The sequence below is a fragment of the Maniola hyperantus genome, chromosome 6, assembly GCF_902806685.2.
Source record: "Maniola hyperantus chromosome 6, iAphHyp1.2, whole genome shotgun sequence".
Taxonomy (NCBI): Eukaryota; Metazoa; Arthropoda; class Insecta; order Lepidoptera; family Nymphalidae; genus Maniola; species Maniola hyperantus.
This window is the reverse complement of record NC_048541.1, coordinates 857,051-877,515: the sequence shown is the minus strand read 5'-3', so window position 1 is coordinate 877,515 and position 20,465 is coordinate 857,051. Positions and strand designations below refer to the sequence as shown.

The window sequence follows — 20,465 nt, the reverse complement described above, 5'->3', positions numbered from 1 at the left end:
ACATGTTTTTTGAAACATGTTTGTGATTGGTTAGTGCCTCAAAATGGTTAACGTCCACTGTGATTTTTGTCTCTATCATTTGTATGAGTACACTTCTAGGTAAACGCGTCCCATCTTAGGCCACATCATCACTTCCCATCAGGTGTGATTGTGGTCAAGCGTACACCTATAATGAATAAAAAAAAAAAAAAAAAAAAACATTGAGTATAATAAGTGACCACTGGAAAAAATGGGGGTACTTTAATAAAACAACAAGTAGCGGTAACAGTTTATTAGCTTCACCGCCTCTTATAAATGCAAGGCTTCAAGGTCAAGATGGGTAGTTTCCCCTTCTTTACGGGCGGGTCGCGCACTTTGGTGAACTCGAGGAACAAGAACAGCTCGTGCGTGTCGTCCACCTTCTTCAGCGAGAAGCCGAGGCGCTGCACGTCGCTCGTGAAGGCGTCTACGTTGTCGAAGCGACTCTCTACCTCAGCTATTAGTAGATGGCCACTGGAAAATATGTAGGTACTTACTAATTTTTCCGTACTATTAAATTGCTGACAGCCTGGTGGTGGAAAGAGACGTGATAGCCTAGTGGTTAAAACGTCAGCCTCCTATTTTTTAATTTTTCAGACATGTGCGTTTTAGGCAATTAAATATCACTTGCTACGGCAAAGGCAAACATCGTTATTGTTCTTAAAGGTGTGTGAAGTCTACCAATTCACACTTGGCCAGCGTTGTGGACTGAACCCTTCTCATTCTGAAAGGAGACCTGTGCTCAGTGCTGGCCGGCGATGGATTGATCATGATGATAATTAGTAAATTGCTGTGAAAATAAGATTTCCTGTTTGGATAAAATTCAATTAAGATAAATAGTAAGATTAATAATTATTTCTCAAAACGAATTAGGAAAGTAATAATTTTATCACATTTATTACGATATTTACTGACCAGAGCAGCAACACAACAAACACCAACTCACCCAAGTTTGAGCACCCTATTGGCCTCAATCAGATACTGCGTGAGCTCAGTCCCCATCAGCGCGAGGCAGTAGACGGCCACGTGCACCGACGCAGACGCCAGCGGCGTGCGCGCCATGTCGCACGCCTCCACGCCGGGACCACTGGCCACCAAGTCGAAGCTCCGCACCGACTGCGCCACACGCTTAGCTAGCTCCGCTTGTCCACAACCCATGTCTGCTATCACGTGGGTCTTGGGCCTGAAAAATGGGGGGTAGTTTAAAAAAAGCTTTTCGACACATTTATCATTTGGGTTTTGGGGAGAGTATAACATATTAAATCTAACCGCCGCGCCGCCGTACTCAAAGAGTCGCTAATCGTTACTTAGATTGAGTTAAAACGAGACAGATTTACGTGAGAGATATAGCTCTGTCTAGTTTTAACTAAACTTAAGTAACGATTAAGCGACTCTGAGTACGGCTGTTAGATTTTGGGTACGAGGAATGTGGGGTAGTTTTAAAAGAGTTCCCCGACGCACTTTTTGGCGTGTTGGGAAAGAAATACTTAAAAAGGGATACTTAATAAATGCGAAAGTGTTTGTTGGTTTGTCGTTAAATCACGACGCAACGGATTGACGTGAATATTTATAGTTAAAGACCTGGAGAGTGACATAGGCTACTTTTTATCCCAAAAAACAAAGAGTTCCCACATGATTATTAAGATACCTAAATCCAGGCGAAAGAAATCGCCGGCATATGTTACAGTGCGACAAGGCTACCTTGGCGCGTGGCGAAAATCGGAACTAACGTTGCTGTCAAGTGTTTGCTTTGTTCTTGTTTGAATATTCTAAGGCCTTTGTTCTCCAACAGTGCCCCCCTGTCAATGTCATTCAAGTGCCAAGAGGGCCTTGTCGCACTATAGTTTATAATATGGGTATAAATAACTTACATTTTCTGTATCCTCTTGACGATGAGGTCGAGTGGCTTGACAGGCCACTTGCCGACCTGCTGCTGGTAGCCTTCATGATATGTCTGGAATGCTGAAGGGTCCGCCTGGAACAACTGCTGCGCGTCCGAGCCACTGGACGTGTAGAGCTTCTCATTCAAGAACCTGAACTTTGCAGCTGAAATTATTAAAGGACCTCAATGATTTATACAGCACTAGGTGAGCCATCCAGTTTTACAATGAACTTGAAACTTAATCCATACATACTATTATTTTAAATGCGAAAGTGTGTGTTTCTGTCTGTCTGCTAGCTTTTCACGACCCAACAGTTTAACCGATTTTGATGAAATTTGGAAAAAAAATCCTTATATGTGGGGGAAGGACACAGGCTGCTTTTTATTCCGGAAAAGAAGAGTTCCCGCGGGATTTTTGAAAACCTAAATCCACGAGGACGAAGTCGTGGGCATCAGCAAGTCTGCTATAATCTGCTGAAACAGATCAAATCTGTATGGTGCAACATGCAGCATGCGATATGCACCGCCTCTTGAGGATGATCCGGTGTTAAAGCGAAACGTGCGTCAACTGTGTTTTGGGATTTGTGTGGTGTTATAATATGGTGGTGGTATGTATTGCTTGCTGGCTGGCTTTTCATGCATGTTTAGCAGTGGGAGAGCGGGCGATGCATATCGCATGCTGCATGTTGCACCACACAGATTTGATCTGTTTCAGCGGATTATAGCAAATTAAGCTTCTGGTTCATTGTATATCATGGATTTCCACAAAATAATGCCTGTTTCTATACAAGCATCCAGCTTTGTAGAGGTAAAATTTGATATACATGGTGTTAGATAGTGTCTGTAACATCCCAGCAAGCCGAGGTCAGAACCAATGTGTAGTAACATCACAAAAATAATGAGCCTCATAGCACAATACCTGTGGGAGATATGAGTTCTTAAAAAGTTTGTTTAAAACTCCAATGTAACAACCCTGCAAACTGAAAAAATCTGCTGATCATGGAAATGAACTTTTAAAAAACTTCTATAAACTCAAAGGACTGTTTGAACATTTGTCAAGTAGCAGATTTGTTTTTTACCTTTTAGCCTGTCCAGCATTCGCTCTCTCAATTTATTTCCACTAACTTTTATATGATTTCTTGGACTGTCATGATTCTTCTGTAGAATGGATTTTAATTTTTTTTTTATTTTAGATTTTTTTGAATCACCTTTTCCCCCAATTACTTTGTTGGCAATACCATTGTCTTTATTAATATTATTTGTCTCATTTACTTTGTCTTTGCTTGTAGTCTGTTTTATATCAACTTTTTCAGGTGAACTTTTTTCTTGTTTAGATTTTACAGTTTTTTTAGTTAAAGTATTATCAGTTGTTATGTTTTTAGTAGTTTTAGGTGGACTGGTATGATTTTTATTATTCTTTATAACCTTCTTAGGGCTCTCTTGGAGTAATATTTCTTCATTGTCATCATTTTTGTATGTGTCAAGTCTCTGTTTTTTAACATCTAGTATCATTTCATCTATTTTATCAGTATTATAGTTATTAATCTTAATATTATAATCAGAGTCATTTTTATTACCAATTGTATCAATGATACTAGTTTCTTGGTTCTTAAAATTATTTTTTTCTTGCTTTTGTGTAGGTTTAATTTTTTTAGATTTGCGTAGTTTTTCTTTTTTAGTAGATTTTTGTACACCGGTGACCAGTTTTAACTTGGAATTTGTTTTAGTTTTTGCTTTTAACTTCGGTTTTCCTTGAACAACTTGATTTGGAAGTTCAGATGTTTTGGTGTTCTTACTTTTCTGTTTAATCCTTATCTGCAATAGACAAATTTTGTAAAAAGCTACTCAAGTTAATCTATACTTAAGGCTTTAAGTGGGTAACAAGAAAACACGTAAAATTATACTTTAGATTGATTTCTAATTTGCACAATCTTAGGCAAGTCTTAGGTCACTTATAAATCGAGATTAGGTCACTCGTAAATCAATAAGAGAATATTCCTGCTTCTTCAGTACCCTTATTATAAATGCGAAAGTGGGTTTGTTTGTTGGTTTGTCCTTCAATCACGTCGCAACGATGCAACGGATTGACGTGATTTTTGGCATGGGTATGGATAAAGACCTGGAGAGTGACATAGGCTACTTTTTATCCCGGAAAATCAGATTTCCCACGGGATTTTTAAAATCCTAAACGAAGTCGTGGGTATCAGCTAGTTAAAACATAAAACCATTTATTTGATGTGCAACTTACCGGTGGTGGTAGTTCATTTGTAAAACTTAAGTTACTTTTAGGAGTATTCCCCCAATCTGGCACTTTAAACATTTTCTCCTACCGTACAACACTGCATTTATAAATCACAATAAGAAATAATTAACGATAAAAAACGTGGTTTATTGATTGTTGAAACTTTGACAATCACAAAAATAAACATGAAATGTCAAATTCAAATTGACAGTGACAACTCAGCAGAAGTTCTTTTTTAAACTGGCTTTACGCTCTGGAATCTGGCTCCTTTTTCCCTAGATAAAAATATAAAAACCGGTCGACACGCAGACGAAGGGTTCCGTACCATCGTACAAGATGTGACACTATGTATTTTTTAATTTTTTTAACTTTGCATCGCGGCCATTTGGAATTTTTTGCTATAACTGTATAACTAGGTACCTACCTAGTTAACAAATATTAATTAATTCAAATTCAATGCTTATCACTTTATTAATAGGTATAATCATATATTAGCTTAAGTCAAGAATTTTAAGTATAGTAGTGGAAAATTATTATTATTAATAGGTAATAGGTATAGTGGCAATAGAAAATAGGACGTACCTACACAGTGAACATTTCAAATATCTAGGTACCTAGGTCCTACCTAATTATATTATCTTTTCCTATTACGGTTGAGATACAGCTTACGAACAGATGGACGGACGGATAGCGGAGGCTTGGGAGGTATGTAATAGGGACTAGGGTCCCGTTTGCACCCTTCGGTTACGGAACCCTGATAATGAACAACCAGGGTAACGAATATTTAAACGCGTCAGTAATCATTTGTCTTTTACAACAAAAAGCATTGCATTTTAAATAAATAAAAATATGTTGTCATAAAGCATAACTAAACTATTAGCTGGAAATGCTATGCTATGAACGTCTTGCTAGCGCGATGGAGAAGCTTGAAAGGGGTAGGTATTACATAATTATTATTAAACCACGGGTATGGCAGTTAAATTAAACCCATACCTACCCCTAACCTAATACCCCTTTCTACACAGCAGTTAGCAATTTTTTGGCATACTGGAACGTGAAATCGCTTGGCGGCACGTATTCACTAGGAGGGTGGTAACTACCCACTAGCTACTGCTTAAGCAATGGGTAAGCATATACACTAAATCATTTGTAACTACTCAACTAGTTAGGATTTTAGATTTTTAGGTGTTGCAAGGAGACCCGTGTTCAGTAGTGCGCTGGCGATCATTGAATTGTTATTTACTAACGTACCTACCTGGCCATTGATGTTGGATAGTATTTATTATTCTAGGTACCTGGCGATAGGTTGATCATGATAATGGATGAAGTGCAGTACTTACAGACACTTACAGTACGCGGCCTTCAAACCCTATTTTAACCCCTAAGGGGGTAAAATGGGGTTTGAAGTTTGTGTAGTCCACAAAGTCGCGAGCATAAGCTTGTTATATATATTTAGGTATAGTCCGTACAAAATAACTTCTTACGCGCCATTTTTACTCTATGGATCACTGTTATGTCAATAGTACGGTTCCCCTTTAAAATAAGGACTAAAATCGTACTTTTGACATGAAATTTGACACAAAAAGTTAAAATGGCACGTGAGGAGTATTTTTTTACGTATTATACTATACCTATTGGTGAGTTCTCGTGTTTCAGTTAATGATAACATTATCAGCTAAGCACTGCGCATGCCACAGATCCGCACATGCGCGGTAGGACACCGAATACCACCCTGACGTGTTTTCATTATTATTTCCAAAAAACACATTCAAAGTAAATAATAACAAAAACCATAATATAGGATCTATACACAGTGTGGATATACCCTTAGCTGTGTTCTAAGGCCAAAGACATTGTATTGTGTAAATATTTAGTGAGGTTAAGTCCTATGTAATGTGTAGTGCACCGAGCAGTATTATTTTGTGATAACAAGTCGTAAAATAATAGTCTACATAATATTATTATATTGAATAAACGGTAAGTAACTACGGAACCCTCCTTCTACGTTCGGTCTACGATGTTGGCCGTCTGCGGGTTGACTCGCTCTCAGTGTTCAACAATGATACCCAGGCTCATTTGACACTGGTTAGTTATACATTGCTGCTTCACAGTGATATTATTATGAAAATAGTTTTTCGTAAAAAAACCCACAATGGATTAATTATTATAAATGACAAATGAGCTAGCTCGGTGGCTATCATTCATCGTTGGACACTGAGTTAGCGAATCTGCATGCTGGTCTAGTTCATAGAGTACATTGGTATAATTTCTAGTTATCCGTCTGCTAGAGAAACTGCTTGCTAGATACAAACGATGTCTTGTGGGAGGCTTCGGCCGTGGCTAGTTACCACCCTACCGGCAAAAGCCGTGCCGCCAAGCGATTTAGCTTTCCGGTACGATGCCGTGTAGAACCCAAATGGGTTTAATAAAAACCGCCATACCCTTTCCAAGTTAGCCCGCTTTCATCTTAGATTGCAATCATCACTTACCACTAGGTGAAATTGCAGTCAAGGTATAAGTAGTAGGTATCTAAATAAAAAATAAAAAAACTTTTCAATTAAGTATGAATATCTTTCAGGAGAGGAAGAAGAAATTGTGTTTTATTGAATCTACCCTCGACAACGTACAAAATGACCAGGAACACAGCGTGACTAGAGTGTTCGGGCTATGCGATTCTTGATTTGTCAAGCCCAATGGCTAAGATGCGCCGTGACAAAGTGGTGAGTTTTTCGGGTTTTTAGGTACTCTATGATTTTCCAGGATCCGGGAAAGAAGCCTATGGCACTCTCCAGGTCTTTAACCTGCAAAAAAATCACGTCTATCCGTTGCTCCGTTGCGACGTGATTGAAGGATAAATCAACAAATACACTTTCGCATTTTTAAGCGTAATAGGCTCGCGCTTGAGGACAATGATGTTCAATTAGTCCTTTGTCCACCGTAGAACTGTCCTTGGCGCCAATTCTCCTGTCTCAAGATTATGTAAAACTCTTAACCACCACAGCTCTATCATTGACATTAATTCTGACTCTTTGTATAGGTTTCGGGAAAAGATTTTTGCATATTGGAAGTCTTGAGTAGGAAGTATTATCTGTAATCTTATTGATGTTTGTATTTTTATTTAGTCACATAATATGTTTGTAAATGTTGTATTAACTTATAATTGGCGACTACATTTAGTAAGTAATATTTTCAGAATTAAGTTTTTTTTTTAAATGTTTTAGTGTAAGTAGCCGTTAGTTAATTTAATAAATAAATAAAAAATGGAAGGCAATAATGAGGCTTAGGTTGAGGTGCACTTAGATTAAAGATGCTTATGCATTCTTGCCTTATTAAAGGTAGTAAAGTTAAGAGTGGCAAGAAACGGACGCGGAAAGGACGTTGTACAAGTTAGCGGCAGAAAAATTCAACAAAAAAGAGTCATGATCACTAGCGCCTCTTTATTTGGCGCAGTCAGATTTGAAACTTACCGACACCAAACCTGTTTTCGACAAAAATACGTCCCACTCCATAATTTTATATTTTTCTGTTCGTGTAAGGTTTCTCGATAATCTTAATATTTTTCAAAGAGAACCTTTTACTTACCATAACTTTTCTCCACAAACCTCTCAGTTTTTTATAGGGTTGAGAAGAAAAATCGATACAAAATACGCCATCCAATGGCAAAAAGGGGGAAAAAATTATATCGTTGGTTGGTTTTAGTGGCGCTGGCGTTGCCAGTGGAGTGTGGTCACGCTCGCGGCAGTCGCACTGGTGGTGTACAACGCAGCTGCCAACATGTGGCTGCTGAGCCCGCAGGCCTGCCCGCGCAGCAGCACCCCGCCCGGCGACCTGCCCACCTGCGAGCCCTGCGACACCGCGCCCGTCACGGCTGTGGACGACGACCCCATCGCGAGGCTGGACCTGAGGCTCGGCCGCTGGGATGGATCCAGGTCAGTTATAGCGATGGTTGTAGACCAAGGTGAGCCCACGACACCACAACTGTCACTGCTATGGACTCCATGGCCAGGCGCAAGTGGGATGAAATCAGGCCAGAAGTGGTGGGTTTAGGGCTCCTTGGCGTCCTTATTCTATATCTTAATAAATAAACCATTCATTCATTTGGCAGTCATTGTTGATTGGTTATCTATTTGAGTAAGCTAATGAAGTGTTTGTTGTTCAAGGTCATACAGGATGTTCGACTACGCAACAGTTGGAGATATGTACGCGGAGATATCAGCCAATCACCGCGTCTGCTTAGCAACACAAAGTTCCATAGAAAGGCTACACGAACTGCTCAGAATAGCAGCGCATTGGTCCGGACCAATTTCAGTGGCTGTTTTTGTAGCTGGAGACGAACTAAGGTTGTTACGAGCATTTGTGACTTGGCTATCCCGGTGTAGACCAGAAGTTTATGCGAGGATGGCTATGCACGTAGCTACGCCTGTGGAAAGACCTGGTGTTCATGGAAACATGCCTATTTGGGCAAGGAATTGTAAAGCATCACCTCTCCCTTTAAGAGAACGTAGAGCTGATACGGTCGCTTGGCGAGCGCGCCATCCATATCCACAGAATCATTTGCGGAACTTAGCCAGAAGAAATTGCCACACTCCTTATGTGTTCCTGGTAGATGTGGACATAGTGCCGTCAGCAGGCATGGCGGATGCGCTGGACAGTTTTCTCGCCAAAGCCCCAAAATGTCCTCTATGTGCTTATGTGGTTCCAACTTATGAACTTGATAAACGAGTGGCAAACTTCCCAGCCAATAAATCGGAGTTGCTGCGACTGTCGAGGAATAAACTGGCGATACCTTTTCATAGGAAGGTGTTTATTTATAACCAGTATGCCTCGAATTTTTCTAGGTAAGTTTGTGCTTGTTCCTCAACAATCATAATCATCACTATTACTTTTTCTGATTATTACATAGTATTTAAAGTATGATTATTGAAGTCCATGATTAGTAAAAAGGAGTTGCATAAAAGCTAATAACCGTAAAGTCACCTAGTACTTATGATTCAACGGTTAGCAACGATGTAAGTCTGGCAAACTGTCGATTTTGCTTATTTATAATAATAATAATATAAAAACGACACTATAAAAATATACTGCAGATAAATTGCGGCATCGAATCTGAATACTTCGCCTGTCGGTAGTGTGATAGTACTTGCCATCGATTTTAGAATTCCTTAAAACTGGATATCTAGTGTATTTAAGTAGTTCGTAATAAAATTAACAAATCTGCATTGTTATTTTAATTCTCTAAAGTGGCGCAGTCGGTAGAATAAGTTGTGGCAAACATTTGATTTGATGTGTTTAAAATGTAAAGGCTTCATTTTATATCACTGCTGTAGATGGGAGTCATCAGGAGGGAACGAGACCCTGGAGACGCACATCAGCCACAACGTGACTAACTTCGAACTCCTGTACGAGCCCTTCTACGTGGCGCCGGACACCGTGCCAGCTCATGACGAGCGGTTCCTCGGCTATGGCTTCACGAGGAACACTCAGGTAAGGAACAGATACAGATATCCTAAGGCTTGGACACACGAGTTGGGCTTCCTTCGTACCAAGGCAACGCAAACACAAGATGTACCAATGCAGAAGACTATTATTGTTGAAATATAGTACGCTGGGATGTTGGTTGCACAAATGCATGCAGCGATTACGTTTTATTACTCTTTACTAAAACCAAATAGTATGAGACAATTTACCGTGTCAAGAAGAAGTAAATGTATGAAGAAACTGAAAAGTATCATTCCAACAATAATTATGGTCCTTCAAGCCGGATTTAATCCTACTATTGGTAAGGCAATTAATTTGTTTCCAAACTTAAGTCTACTAGTAAGCTAACAGTATGGGTAACCCACTAAATTAATAATGTAAAATATACGGGTATACAGTGCACGTAACTTTTTTGGCGGTTACGCGAAGTTGGCTAATTCCTGCGCAAATAATTAATTAAACGTGTTAAATGTTATGCTAGGTTTTATTAGATGGATTGGTTATTCTTCAATGGATTAAAAATAAAATAATATCAAATGAACTCGGTGGCTATCATTCAGTGTTAGACACTGAGTTAGAGAATCAGAAGCTTTTTGTAATTCTGATTTAGTGGTTGACTGTATCTACGTTTGACTGATGTTAGGTGACCTTATTCCTTTGGGACTATAGCTACAGTACGCGGCAGAAAATAACGTACATCGGCCTTTAGAATAACATGTCGGCTTTGTAGAGCGTTGTCTCTGTCACTCATACCTATGTGACGTTTTGTCGGTCTCAACGACAGAGACAAATCTGCTATCTCCTTCTAAATCTGTATCTATTGTAATATTATGTAGATGATATAACTGAGCGTAGATGATAATTTTTTACTAACAGTATTATACAACGCTATTTTTAATGCGATTATGTCTTGTTCAAATATTTTCGTATCGACCTGTTGTCAAATGACAATAATTAAAGTATGAAAGTCTTGAAACCCCGTACTGCGTGACGTTAGTAATAAATTATTTTAAAAATGAATAAAAATTATGTTTTTAGGGTTCCGTACCACAAAAGGAAAAACGGAACACTTATAGGATCACTTTGTTGTCTGTCTGTCTGTCTGTCAAGAAACCTACAGGGTACTTCCCGTTGACCTAGAATCATGAAATTTGGCAGGTAGGTAGATCTTATAGCTGAGATTTGGGGAAAAATCTGAAAACCGCGAATTTAGGGTTAGATCACACAAAAAAAAATTGTGTTCATGAACAAATAATTAGTATTTTCAACTTTCGAAGTGAGTGACTATATCAAGTGGGGTATCATATGAAAGGTCTTCACCTGTACATTCTAAAACAGATTTTTATTTATTTTTATGCATCATAGTTTTTGAATTATCGTGCAAAATGTCGAAAAAATACGGCTGTAGTACGGAACCCTCATTGCGCGAGCCTCACTCGCACTTGGCCGGTTTTTTTTTAATAATTATTCTCTTCAATAATGAATTCTCGCCCCCATAAACTATACCGCTATACAAAAAATCACGTCATTTTATTACTATACCTAGTCCAAGACCCTATTAAGATTGTGGTTCCTTGTATATCACTAACAATGGGGCCGATTCTCTAGTACACAATCTCTAAACTAAACTAAATTAACAGGTCTAAATCTAGTGCTTTCCTTTTCCGCAAGCAACATTATGAAAGGGATAGCAATAGATTTAGACGTGCCATTTTAGTTTAGTTTAGAGATTGTGTACAAAGGAATTAGCCCCAGTGACAGATGGGATAGAATACTTCTCTAATCTCTGGATAGAATGTAGTAGAAAATTCGAACCACTCATTTGGCTGCATCGCCGCAACGATACGAACACAGCTCGCACTGTAAGCTACGTATCTTCCGAGAGATTTATGGCTCCTATAACAAGCAGCATACAAGATTCATGGCCAGATATCACTCGCGTATCTTTGCTCTCTGCTTTACTGAAATGAAAAATCTCAAGATTTCCATTTTCTAAAACATTTTCAAAAGGCTACTAAAAATGGACGGGTGTGATGAATGGATGGGTAATGGACCCACAATTCTGGTGATATTGCCCCTTACACAGTATTTATTATTTTATCGTGCTTAATAGAAAATTTAATTAATTTAAATTTAATACTAGTAGTAGGTACCTACCAAGTTCTTAAAACCTAAAATGAATACAAACTTTTCTTTTTCTGTCATAATGTCCCTAAAATTGTAAAGAAATTGCCCCTATCGTTTAGAAAGTAATATTTTACCAAACAACTAGGTTTTTATTTTCAGTTAATGTTAGGTAGACCTATAAAGTAGCTGAAGGTACTTCACCTATTATAGAGAGACCCTTTTCGACGTTTTAACGCTAACAGGCGGGTATAAATTCTCCCACGCCAATATATTAAAATTTACAGCCCTCGACCAATCGTACGTAACAAAAAGATATTGGGAGCATATCTGGGCAATAAATAAACTTTTTGTCCGCCACGACAGAACGTAATTGCTCACGCCAAAATTTATAGATGGCGCCACTATATTGAAACACGATCGGATTAATGAGTTTCATTCCGCGTCGGCATCGGACATTGCCGTCACATAAATTGTCCCAAAAAGGCCAAATTAAAATTTCTCAGTTCCGATAAAATGGCTTCGGATTTCGGAATTGCGGATACAGCGCTTAATAGTTCGTAGTTTTACTCCGAATCAGTTTCAAGTACGAACAAATTTTGTTGAGCTCGAAATAGTTTTGTAAGCATTTTGATTGAGCTGATCGAAGTGCATTAAACCCAGACCATTAATTACGTCGGTACTTAAGCTAAAAGTAGCAATTCCCCGATTCTCTAGTCGAAATAATAATAAATGCCAGTTCTTCTCTTCAATAATATTTAAGGATTCTAAGGTCAAATCAAAATATACCTAATTTAAGATCTCGTAATATAATTTTAAAAACACTGAATCGTTTAAGTACCTACCTAATTGTACAAAACGTCTAGCACAGCAGTGGGCTGCATAGATCTATAAGGGAACCTTAAAATGAAATTAAATGTGAAATTCCTAAAACTCGGCATTTAAACTTGTTGCAAGTTTTATAGAAATAGCTTTTGATTGCAGTTTTCTGAAATATATGCCACTAGCTGATGCCCGCCAATTCGTTCTCGTGGATTTAGTTTTTTAAAAATCCCGTGGGATCTCTTTGATTTTCCGGGATAAAAAGTAGCCTATGTCACTCTCCAGGTGTTTAGCTATACCTATGCAAAAAATCACCTCAATCGGTTGCTCCCTTGCGACGTGATTAAAAGACAAACCAATAAACCAACAAACAAACACACTTTCGCATTTATAATAAGGGTAGGTACCTACTGATTAAATCAGAGAACCATAAATTTCCCAATTCCTCAGTAAGTAATAGCCAATTACAGAAAACAACAGTATGTTGGTGAGTGGCACGGATTTACAACATGACTTCAAGACGTCTTGTAGCCCATCATGGACGCGTGCCAAACGCTCGTCTCTTGGCAAGTGTCGGCTCTATCGCGATGGTACGCTTCATAACTAACGCCGTTTTCTGTTTGCTTGTTTGCGTAAGAGCTATGATGATAAGACAAAATATGCTTATTAAGTTAAAGTTTGTTGTGCATTTTATTGATACAACTTACATATAATTTAGTTTAAATAATAATTAAACATGACAGTGTGGCTAATTCCTTTGTACACAATTTCTAAACTAAACTAAAATATCACGTCTAAATCTATTGCTATCCCTTTCATAATGTTGCTTGCGGAAAAGGAAATCACTAGATTTAGACCTGTTAATTTAGTTTAGTTTAGAGATTGTGTACTAGAGAATCGGCCCCATTGGCACCGATTCTAAGCACAACCTAATTTTAGAGTATTCGCGCCCTCTTCTTACTATTGTAATATGAAAAGGACAGAAGCAGTTTGACATTTCTAAATTTAATTTTTAGATGGTAAAACCCGTGATTTTAGCACGCACTCGCGAACCTACTGTTTAAATTTGTATTGTGCACTAAAATTTAGAGTCTTTAAATGTGAAAGTCATGTTCCGTTCCTTTTTTAGCATTAGTAAAAAGAAAAGGATGCAGATACTCTAAATTTAGTTTAGAGAGAGACTAGAGAATCGGGGCCATTGTGGCTAATTCCATTGTACACAATCTCTAAACTAAACTAAAATGTCACGCCTAAATCTATTGCTAACCCTTTCATAATGTTGCTTGCGGAAAAGGATGGCACTAGATTTAGGCCTGTTAATTTAGTTTAGTTTAGAGATTGTGTACAAGAAAATCGGCCCCAATGTGATTCATCATCACACTTTTCCAATAATGATCAAGGTCCGGCGGGGTGATCACGTATCTCGCGATCATTGCTGTCAAACGTCCGGCTAGAGAGAGACAGTAATAGCCACAAAGCAAAATAGAGAAGAAGAGAGACTGCAAAAGAACTTTGCTACTGCTATCACGTTGCTGTCGCTACTGCATCGTTTTACGTAATCACCCCGAGGATCACTGTCGAAAATATCTTTTACCCACTGTTTTTCATTTTTAACATCGGATTTTAATCATTAGGTATTCATCAGAGTCAAAACCAAAAACAATGAGCCCAAGCACAAAACATGTACCTAATAATTGACTTGGTTACAGTATCGAATTTATGATTGCAGTGTTATAACGGTCAATTAGGTAGTGTACTTTAGAAGGTAAATTGTATTACTGTCAAAGGGAGACCGGTGGTGGCTTCTCAGCTGGTATAGGGACACCAGCTCAAAAAATTGCTGGTAGCATCATTGGTAGCATCGATAAAAATGACAAGATATGGTCAAGCGAACAAAATTTTTCACAGTTTTGGAACCAAATAAATCAGCGCCACCTCTTAGACAATGAACGGCCCGTTTGAAATCCAGACGTCACTGGGGTTGCATTGGTGCTAAAGCACCACTGAGTCGGTCCTATTTTGTTTGTTCAATAGGCCTGTCCATACGAAGTAATATTATATATAAATCAATGGCTGGTAGTTATTCCTCAGACATAACAGATTTTTAGCAAACGTATCCAAAAACCATCTCGATTCCGCCAAATTTATAACACCCTTTTATGCCTCTTAAAAAGAAGGCATTAGGTCCCCTAGTAGGTGATCATTATTCTGACCACCCAAGTCAATTTGGTCTTATGTAAACAGTTGTTAGCAGTTAGCATGTGTCGTGTGCCTACGCGTGGCGACTACGACAGAAATAGCTCGGTCGCGAACGGGAATGTTTCTGAAATGCGATACGGCCAGTAATCGGTATGCCACTATGCCGTTGTGCTGAGTATGCGAACTGGATTCTCCACCAAGCATTATGGGCCACTGAATACTCTTCAAAAATTGTTTGTCGACTTTAATCCATCAGTACCCATATTATAATTAATGTGAAAGTGTGTTTGTTTGTTGGTTTATTGGTTTGTAGGTTTGTCCTTCACGTCGCAATGGAGCAAAGGATCGTCCTGATTTTTTGCATGGGTATAGTTAAAGACCTGGAGAGGGACATAGGTTACTTTTTATCCCGGGAAATCAAAGAGTTCCCACGGTATTTTTAAAAGCCTAAATCCACGCGGACGAAGTCGCGGGCATCAGCTAGTAGGTATCTCATAACAGCTGGTCTTCACGGTTCGGTGACGGGTGAAGGCCGTTGAATCATCGGCTACATTATACGATACGCCAGTTCTCAATTTCATCTCAAGAGTCAAGACCTAATTAATTGAATGCCCGGCAACAATCGTTTATTCGGTTATCTCATCTTTACGAGTAAATAGCTTCTTCCGATTCATTGTGTCTTCCGACACCTTGAAATTTTGAAATCTCGACAAAGACGATTTTGATCAAGAATAATAAATAGTGCCTCTTCGGAGAATTATTAATAGTCATTCGATTGATGTATTCTGAATTAATTTTAATTTTAGGAGTTTATCACTTCCTTTTTAAGACCATTTTAAATTAATGAGGTTCTATACTTTTCTGATTTCTAGTAATTTCGATTTCCGTGTATGTACATTGTACTTACTTACTGTAATTTAATTTTACTTCACTGTTATACATTTCTTCGAAATCAATGTTTGTGAAATTAATTTAAACTATGAATACGTTGTTTAAACTTCTTCATCATCATCATCATCATCATCAACCGACAAATGTCCACTGCTGGACATACACGTAGGTCTCTAGTAGGGACATCCACACGCCACGGTTTTGCGCCGCCATCCAGCGGCTTCCTGCCACTCGTCTGATGTCGTCCGTCCACCTAGTGGGGGGTTTGCCAACTCTGCGTCTTCCGGTGCGAGTTTTAACTTATGTAATGGTAGTTTCAAAATTATTTGCAGGAATTTATTTAAATACTACGTCTGAAAAGATTTTGGTGTTGGAGCATTTATAATGCAGTAATGTTACAATTCAAATGACAACAACCGACAAAAATACTTCGGCGATGTTTTGAATTCATTTAGAATTGAACATTTCCAGACTGTTTCAAAAGAGACCAAAGATTAGAAATCTCATAAAGCGAGGAATGTTGCAAGCGATATAATTATTTTCAGCCGCCCGTGGACGGAAGAACTGATACTAAAAATAATAAAATGACGATTTTGTGCCAATCTGTCCAGCACAAATTTACCGTTTCGCAGGAAATCTTTCGAAATATTCGCTCGTTAGAGCTGATTGGATGTTTAAAGCGCTAACTAAGCTAATCTTCATTTCTTTTATTTTCAATTTCGTCCTGAGGCGGATTGCTCAAAAGATTCAAATAATTAAGGTCCTAATGAATTTAAGCCGGACGTTTTCCCTTTACCGAAATAATTGGTGAAAACTTCCTCATTTGTCTTTCCTACTTACGCCATTCTTCATTTCTTCTCGTTTCCTGAGTCTGTAATGATTTTACCAAGAAAAGTAATTTTAAACTTATTATCAACTAGCTTATGCTCGTTACTTTGTCCGCGTGGACTACACAAATTTCAAACCCGGGGTATAATTTTCAAAAATCCTTTCTTAGCGGAAGCATACATCATAATAACTATCTGCATGCCAAATTTAAGCCCGATCCGTCCAGTAGTTTCAGACGTGCGTTGATAGATCAGTCAGTCAGTCAATCCTTTTATAGATTTAGATTTAGTTCGTTTAATTTGTGAAATATAAATTTTTATTGACAAAATAAATTATTTAATAATGTAAAAAGAAATTAAAGGCTAATTAATCTATTTCACCCCCTTGGGGGTTGAATTTTCAAAAATCCTTCCTTAGCGGATGTCTACGTGATAATAGCTATCAGCATGCCAAATTTCAGCCCGATACGTCCAGTAGTTTGAGCTGGGCGTTGATAGATCAGATTATTAATTACTATGTTGTTGACGGACTTCTAGACTTTTTTTCAATTTATTTTAGTGCGTGATCTAAGGGCAAAAGTTTTCGTAGTTAACGTACGAGTATAATAGCCAACAGCTGGTGGGACCAGCGTAACATCTATTTCTGAAGGAGCGTGTGAAACGTTGCGTCAATAATGACGACGGGCAATGACGCCAAACACTGATCATTTGAGACAAGCCGCACCGCGTGCATATTGATTCATTGACGAACCGACTGCTAACTATTACAGGATGAAACGATACATTTGTTGATGGATAATGATTAGACACAAACAGTGTATCCGGTTTTTGAGAAAATACATGTAAAGCTTATTGATATTAAAGTGTTAAAGTTTTCTGAGCCTATGTTGATTCTTTTTCATTTATTTGTCTAATTTATTTAAGTTTAATCTGAATAAAAGCTATTTAAAGCTTAAATATAAGACTTTTTGCGTGTATTTCTTAATAATTCATCAGTCGGTATTATTAACCAATCGATATTTTTAACATCTTAAGTTGGTACAGTATTTTTGAAACTTCTTGAGTTGTAATGAATCTACTAGGTAATTCATCTACTTTTGTTTCGAATCATTATCCCTTCCCTTACGTAATAAACTATAATACCTACCCGGCAGAAAGAAATGTAATCGGCCATTAGAATGACATTTCGGCTTTGTAGAGCGTCGTCTCTGCCACTCATACCTATGTGACGTTTTGTCGGTCTCAACGACAGCTCTACAAATCTGCTATCTCCGTCTAAATCTGTATCTATTGTAATATGTAGATGATATAACTGAGCGTAGACGATCATTTTACTAACATAGTTATACAACGGTATTTTTAATGCGATTATGTCTTGTTCAAATATTTTCGTATCGAACTGTTATCAAACGACAATAATAATTAAAGTATGAAAGTCTTGAAACCCCGAAAACGGAAGGTCGTGACCGTGGCAGCGGTGCAGCGTGCAAAATTTCCAATTGCGGTCAAGTGTTAGGCTTTACTTCAGTTTGGGACCTCTGTTCAGTCGCCTCGGCTCCTGCTTGCTATTTGCTTGTTTGCTACCCGATCCACGATGGCTTGGCCGCTTCTATGGCTACTTCTTTGCCTCGTATCCATTGGTGGTGAGTATGTGAATTTTGTCATGTTTTTTTTACTTTATGCTTGCCTTTAATTTTCTGTCTTTTTTATTGCGAGATTAGCTAAGGCTTATACTCAACAAAAATAACAGAGATGAGATCTAGGTTGGAGCGTGTTTGCCTCTAATTGTTTCACTAATCATATTATTATCTGTCTTATGCTTATGTTTTGTAGATGCCATATAGATATTAAAATACAATGTGCCGATTTTTAATCAACAAGTGCTATTTTAATTAAATTTGTTTGAGTATAAATTAGCATAGTAAAGTAAGTATTCCCTATTCAAATGATGACATTCAACAGAAATGGCTTGAAAGCTCCCACTGACTTCACACATAAATGTTTGTGATGTGGATAATATAAAAAAGCTGCAAAGTAGCAATTAGCATAACCGTATACCTTTTGGCTATTGTAAAGAGAGTGATTTTGCCCATAATATAAGTCGGGAGCCGTTTGAAATCTCCAACTACACAACTACTGTATTTTCTCGCAAAGAACATTTTATGAAGAGCGGCAAACGTTTCATGTTTAAGATTCTAGACTATTTTGTATGCACATAATTTGCATCACCGACCTAACTCATGATCTAATTCCATTACGTCACACAGTACATTGCACTCTCTGTCATATTTTATGGGTTGCGCTATAAGTCCCGCGAATTGCTATTCCGCTGGAACCATGTCTCATTAACATCAAAATATCGTCATTTTGACGTAATCTAAAACAAAAATATACCATCAGCTCGAAACTTCAGTCCAGTGCTGACGTCACTAAAATGGCGGCCATGCATATATTAGCAATTTGCGGGACTTACTTCATAAAATATTGTCTAACATTTGGTTTAAAATTGTATTATTATATTTGATTTACTTTGATCTAGTTAGCTTTTACACTTATCTTATTATAACAACAAAATATTCAAATAAGAAATCGACTCGCCATTCAATTTTTAGATCTCCAAGAAACAGCAGACGGGAACACTGAAGATGCACAGGACACAGCGTCAGAAGATGAGTTACAGGATGTTGAACTTACAGCGGTCTGTCCAGAGCTTAGTGGACAGATTATAGGAGGAAGGCCTAGTTCAGTGACGAGGCATCCTTATCAAGTGTCCATGGTGATTAATGGGAACTCTTTCTGTGGAGGCTTTATTATCAGCAGGGACTACATTCTTACAGCAGCGCATTGCGTGCAAAAGTATGTACAATGTTTCCTAATATTTTAAGGCCTTTTTTAACCGACTTCAAAAAAAGGAGGAGGTTCTCAATTCGTCGGAATCTTTTTTTTTTTTTTTTTTATGTATGTTCCCCGATTACTCGAAGACGCCTGGACCGATTTTGAACATTCTTTTTTTTTTGAAAGGGTATACTTCAAAGTTGGTCCCATTTAAATTTGGTGAAGATCTGTTGAACATCTTCGAAGATAGATACTGGAACTCCTCAACGGATAAGAGTAAATTGCTCGCGATCAGTGTAATAGCTTAGTAAACAGTAGATTTTTAACCAGTCATAGCATAATTCCATGGGGCCACTAAAAATTGTAAAATACAAATTTTTTACAAAAAAAAAATAAAAACCGACTTCGATACACAAACACTAAAAATTGAAAAATAATTTAATTTATTACCGAATATATTATGTATACAAGAGTTAATATAGTTCCATAATAATATTTTTTGGGGTCGGTCTTCATACGACATAATTATTATGTAAAAGTAGGGCAAACTTGTCAGCTCTTAGGGTATATTTGGATCTGTCCATATTGCCCCTCCTCACATTTTTACTTTAAGCGTTTTTAAGTTATTATTTTACGAATGTTTTTAATTCAGTAATTTCGTAACTAAAAAGAAATCTAATTTTATTTTTTAATCAAAATTATCAAGGCTTGTCTTATGTTGCTTAACTTTGTGATTATTTTTTGCCATTGTTTGTTTTGGTAGGCATTTGGTAGGCACTGACCTACTATTTTTGACCTGACCTTTAAATAAAATAAATAAAAATAAATGTCCCTGGCATTAGTGTTTCACAATGAAACAATTTTTTGAAAGGTAAAATAATTTTGGTATTGAAATGATCTTATGCAGTGCAGTTCCTGATGCCATCCGCATACGAGTGGGCAGTACGCGACGAGACCGAGGGGGCAATATCGTCAGCGTGTCCGGAGTCTCTGTACACCCTCAATACGGACAGCCCCAGTTCGATCATGACATAGCGGCACTTCGTCTAACAAATCCACTGGTGTTTGGACCGGCGGTACAACCAATCCGGTTGCCGAATTCACGGCAAGCGGTGCCACTTGTGAGACTGACTGTTACTGGATGGGG

General features: G+C 38.0%; 2 protein-coding genes across 3 annotated transcripts in view; one reads left to right on the top strand and one right to left on the bottom strand.

Moving 5' to 3' along the window:
- Positions 1-256: 256 nt before the first annotated feature.
- Positions 257-4,280, bottom strand: LOC117983157 (uncharacterized). The gene is made up of 5 exons (XM_034969636.2): positions 4,149-4,280; positions 2,980-3,715; positions 1,890-2,064; positions 965-1,201; positions 257-492 (listed from the first exon to the last, which is right to left on the bottom strand). Exons 1-5 carry the CDS (start codon positions 4,218-4,220, stop codon positions 279-281), a joined length of 1,434 nt encoding a protein of 477 aa, XP_034825527.1. The 5' UTR covers positions 4,221-4,280; the 3' UTR covers positions 257-278.
- A 1,586-nt stretch (positions 4,281-5,866) lies between these two features.
- LOC117983069 (beta-1,4-glucuronyltransferase 1) overlaps positions 5,867-20,465 on the top strand; it is a 23,210-nt gene continuing 8,611 nt past the window's right edge. The window contains exons 1-6 of one of the 2 annotated variants that reach the window (XM_069499300.1): positions 5,867-6,119; positions 6,721-6,862; positions 7,842-8,071; positions 8,303-8,980; positions 9,470-9,626; positions 19,096-19,333. In XM_069499300.1, the coding sequence (XP_069355401.1) occupies positions 6,836-6,862; positions 7,842-8,071; positions 8,303-8,980; positions 9,470-9,626; positions 19,096-19,212 (1,209 nt within the window). In that variant the 5' untranslated portion in view covers positions 5,867-6,119; positions 6,721-6,835 and the 3' untranslated portion in view covers positions 19,213-19,333. Of the gene's footprint in view, positions 6,120-6,720; positions 6,863-7,841; positions 8,072-8,302; positions 8,981-9,469; positions 9,627-19,095; positions 19,334-20,465 lie in introns of those variants that run through there. The other variant, XM_034969531.2, reaches the window with a different exon arrangement.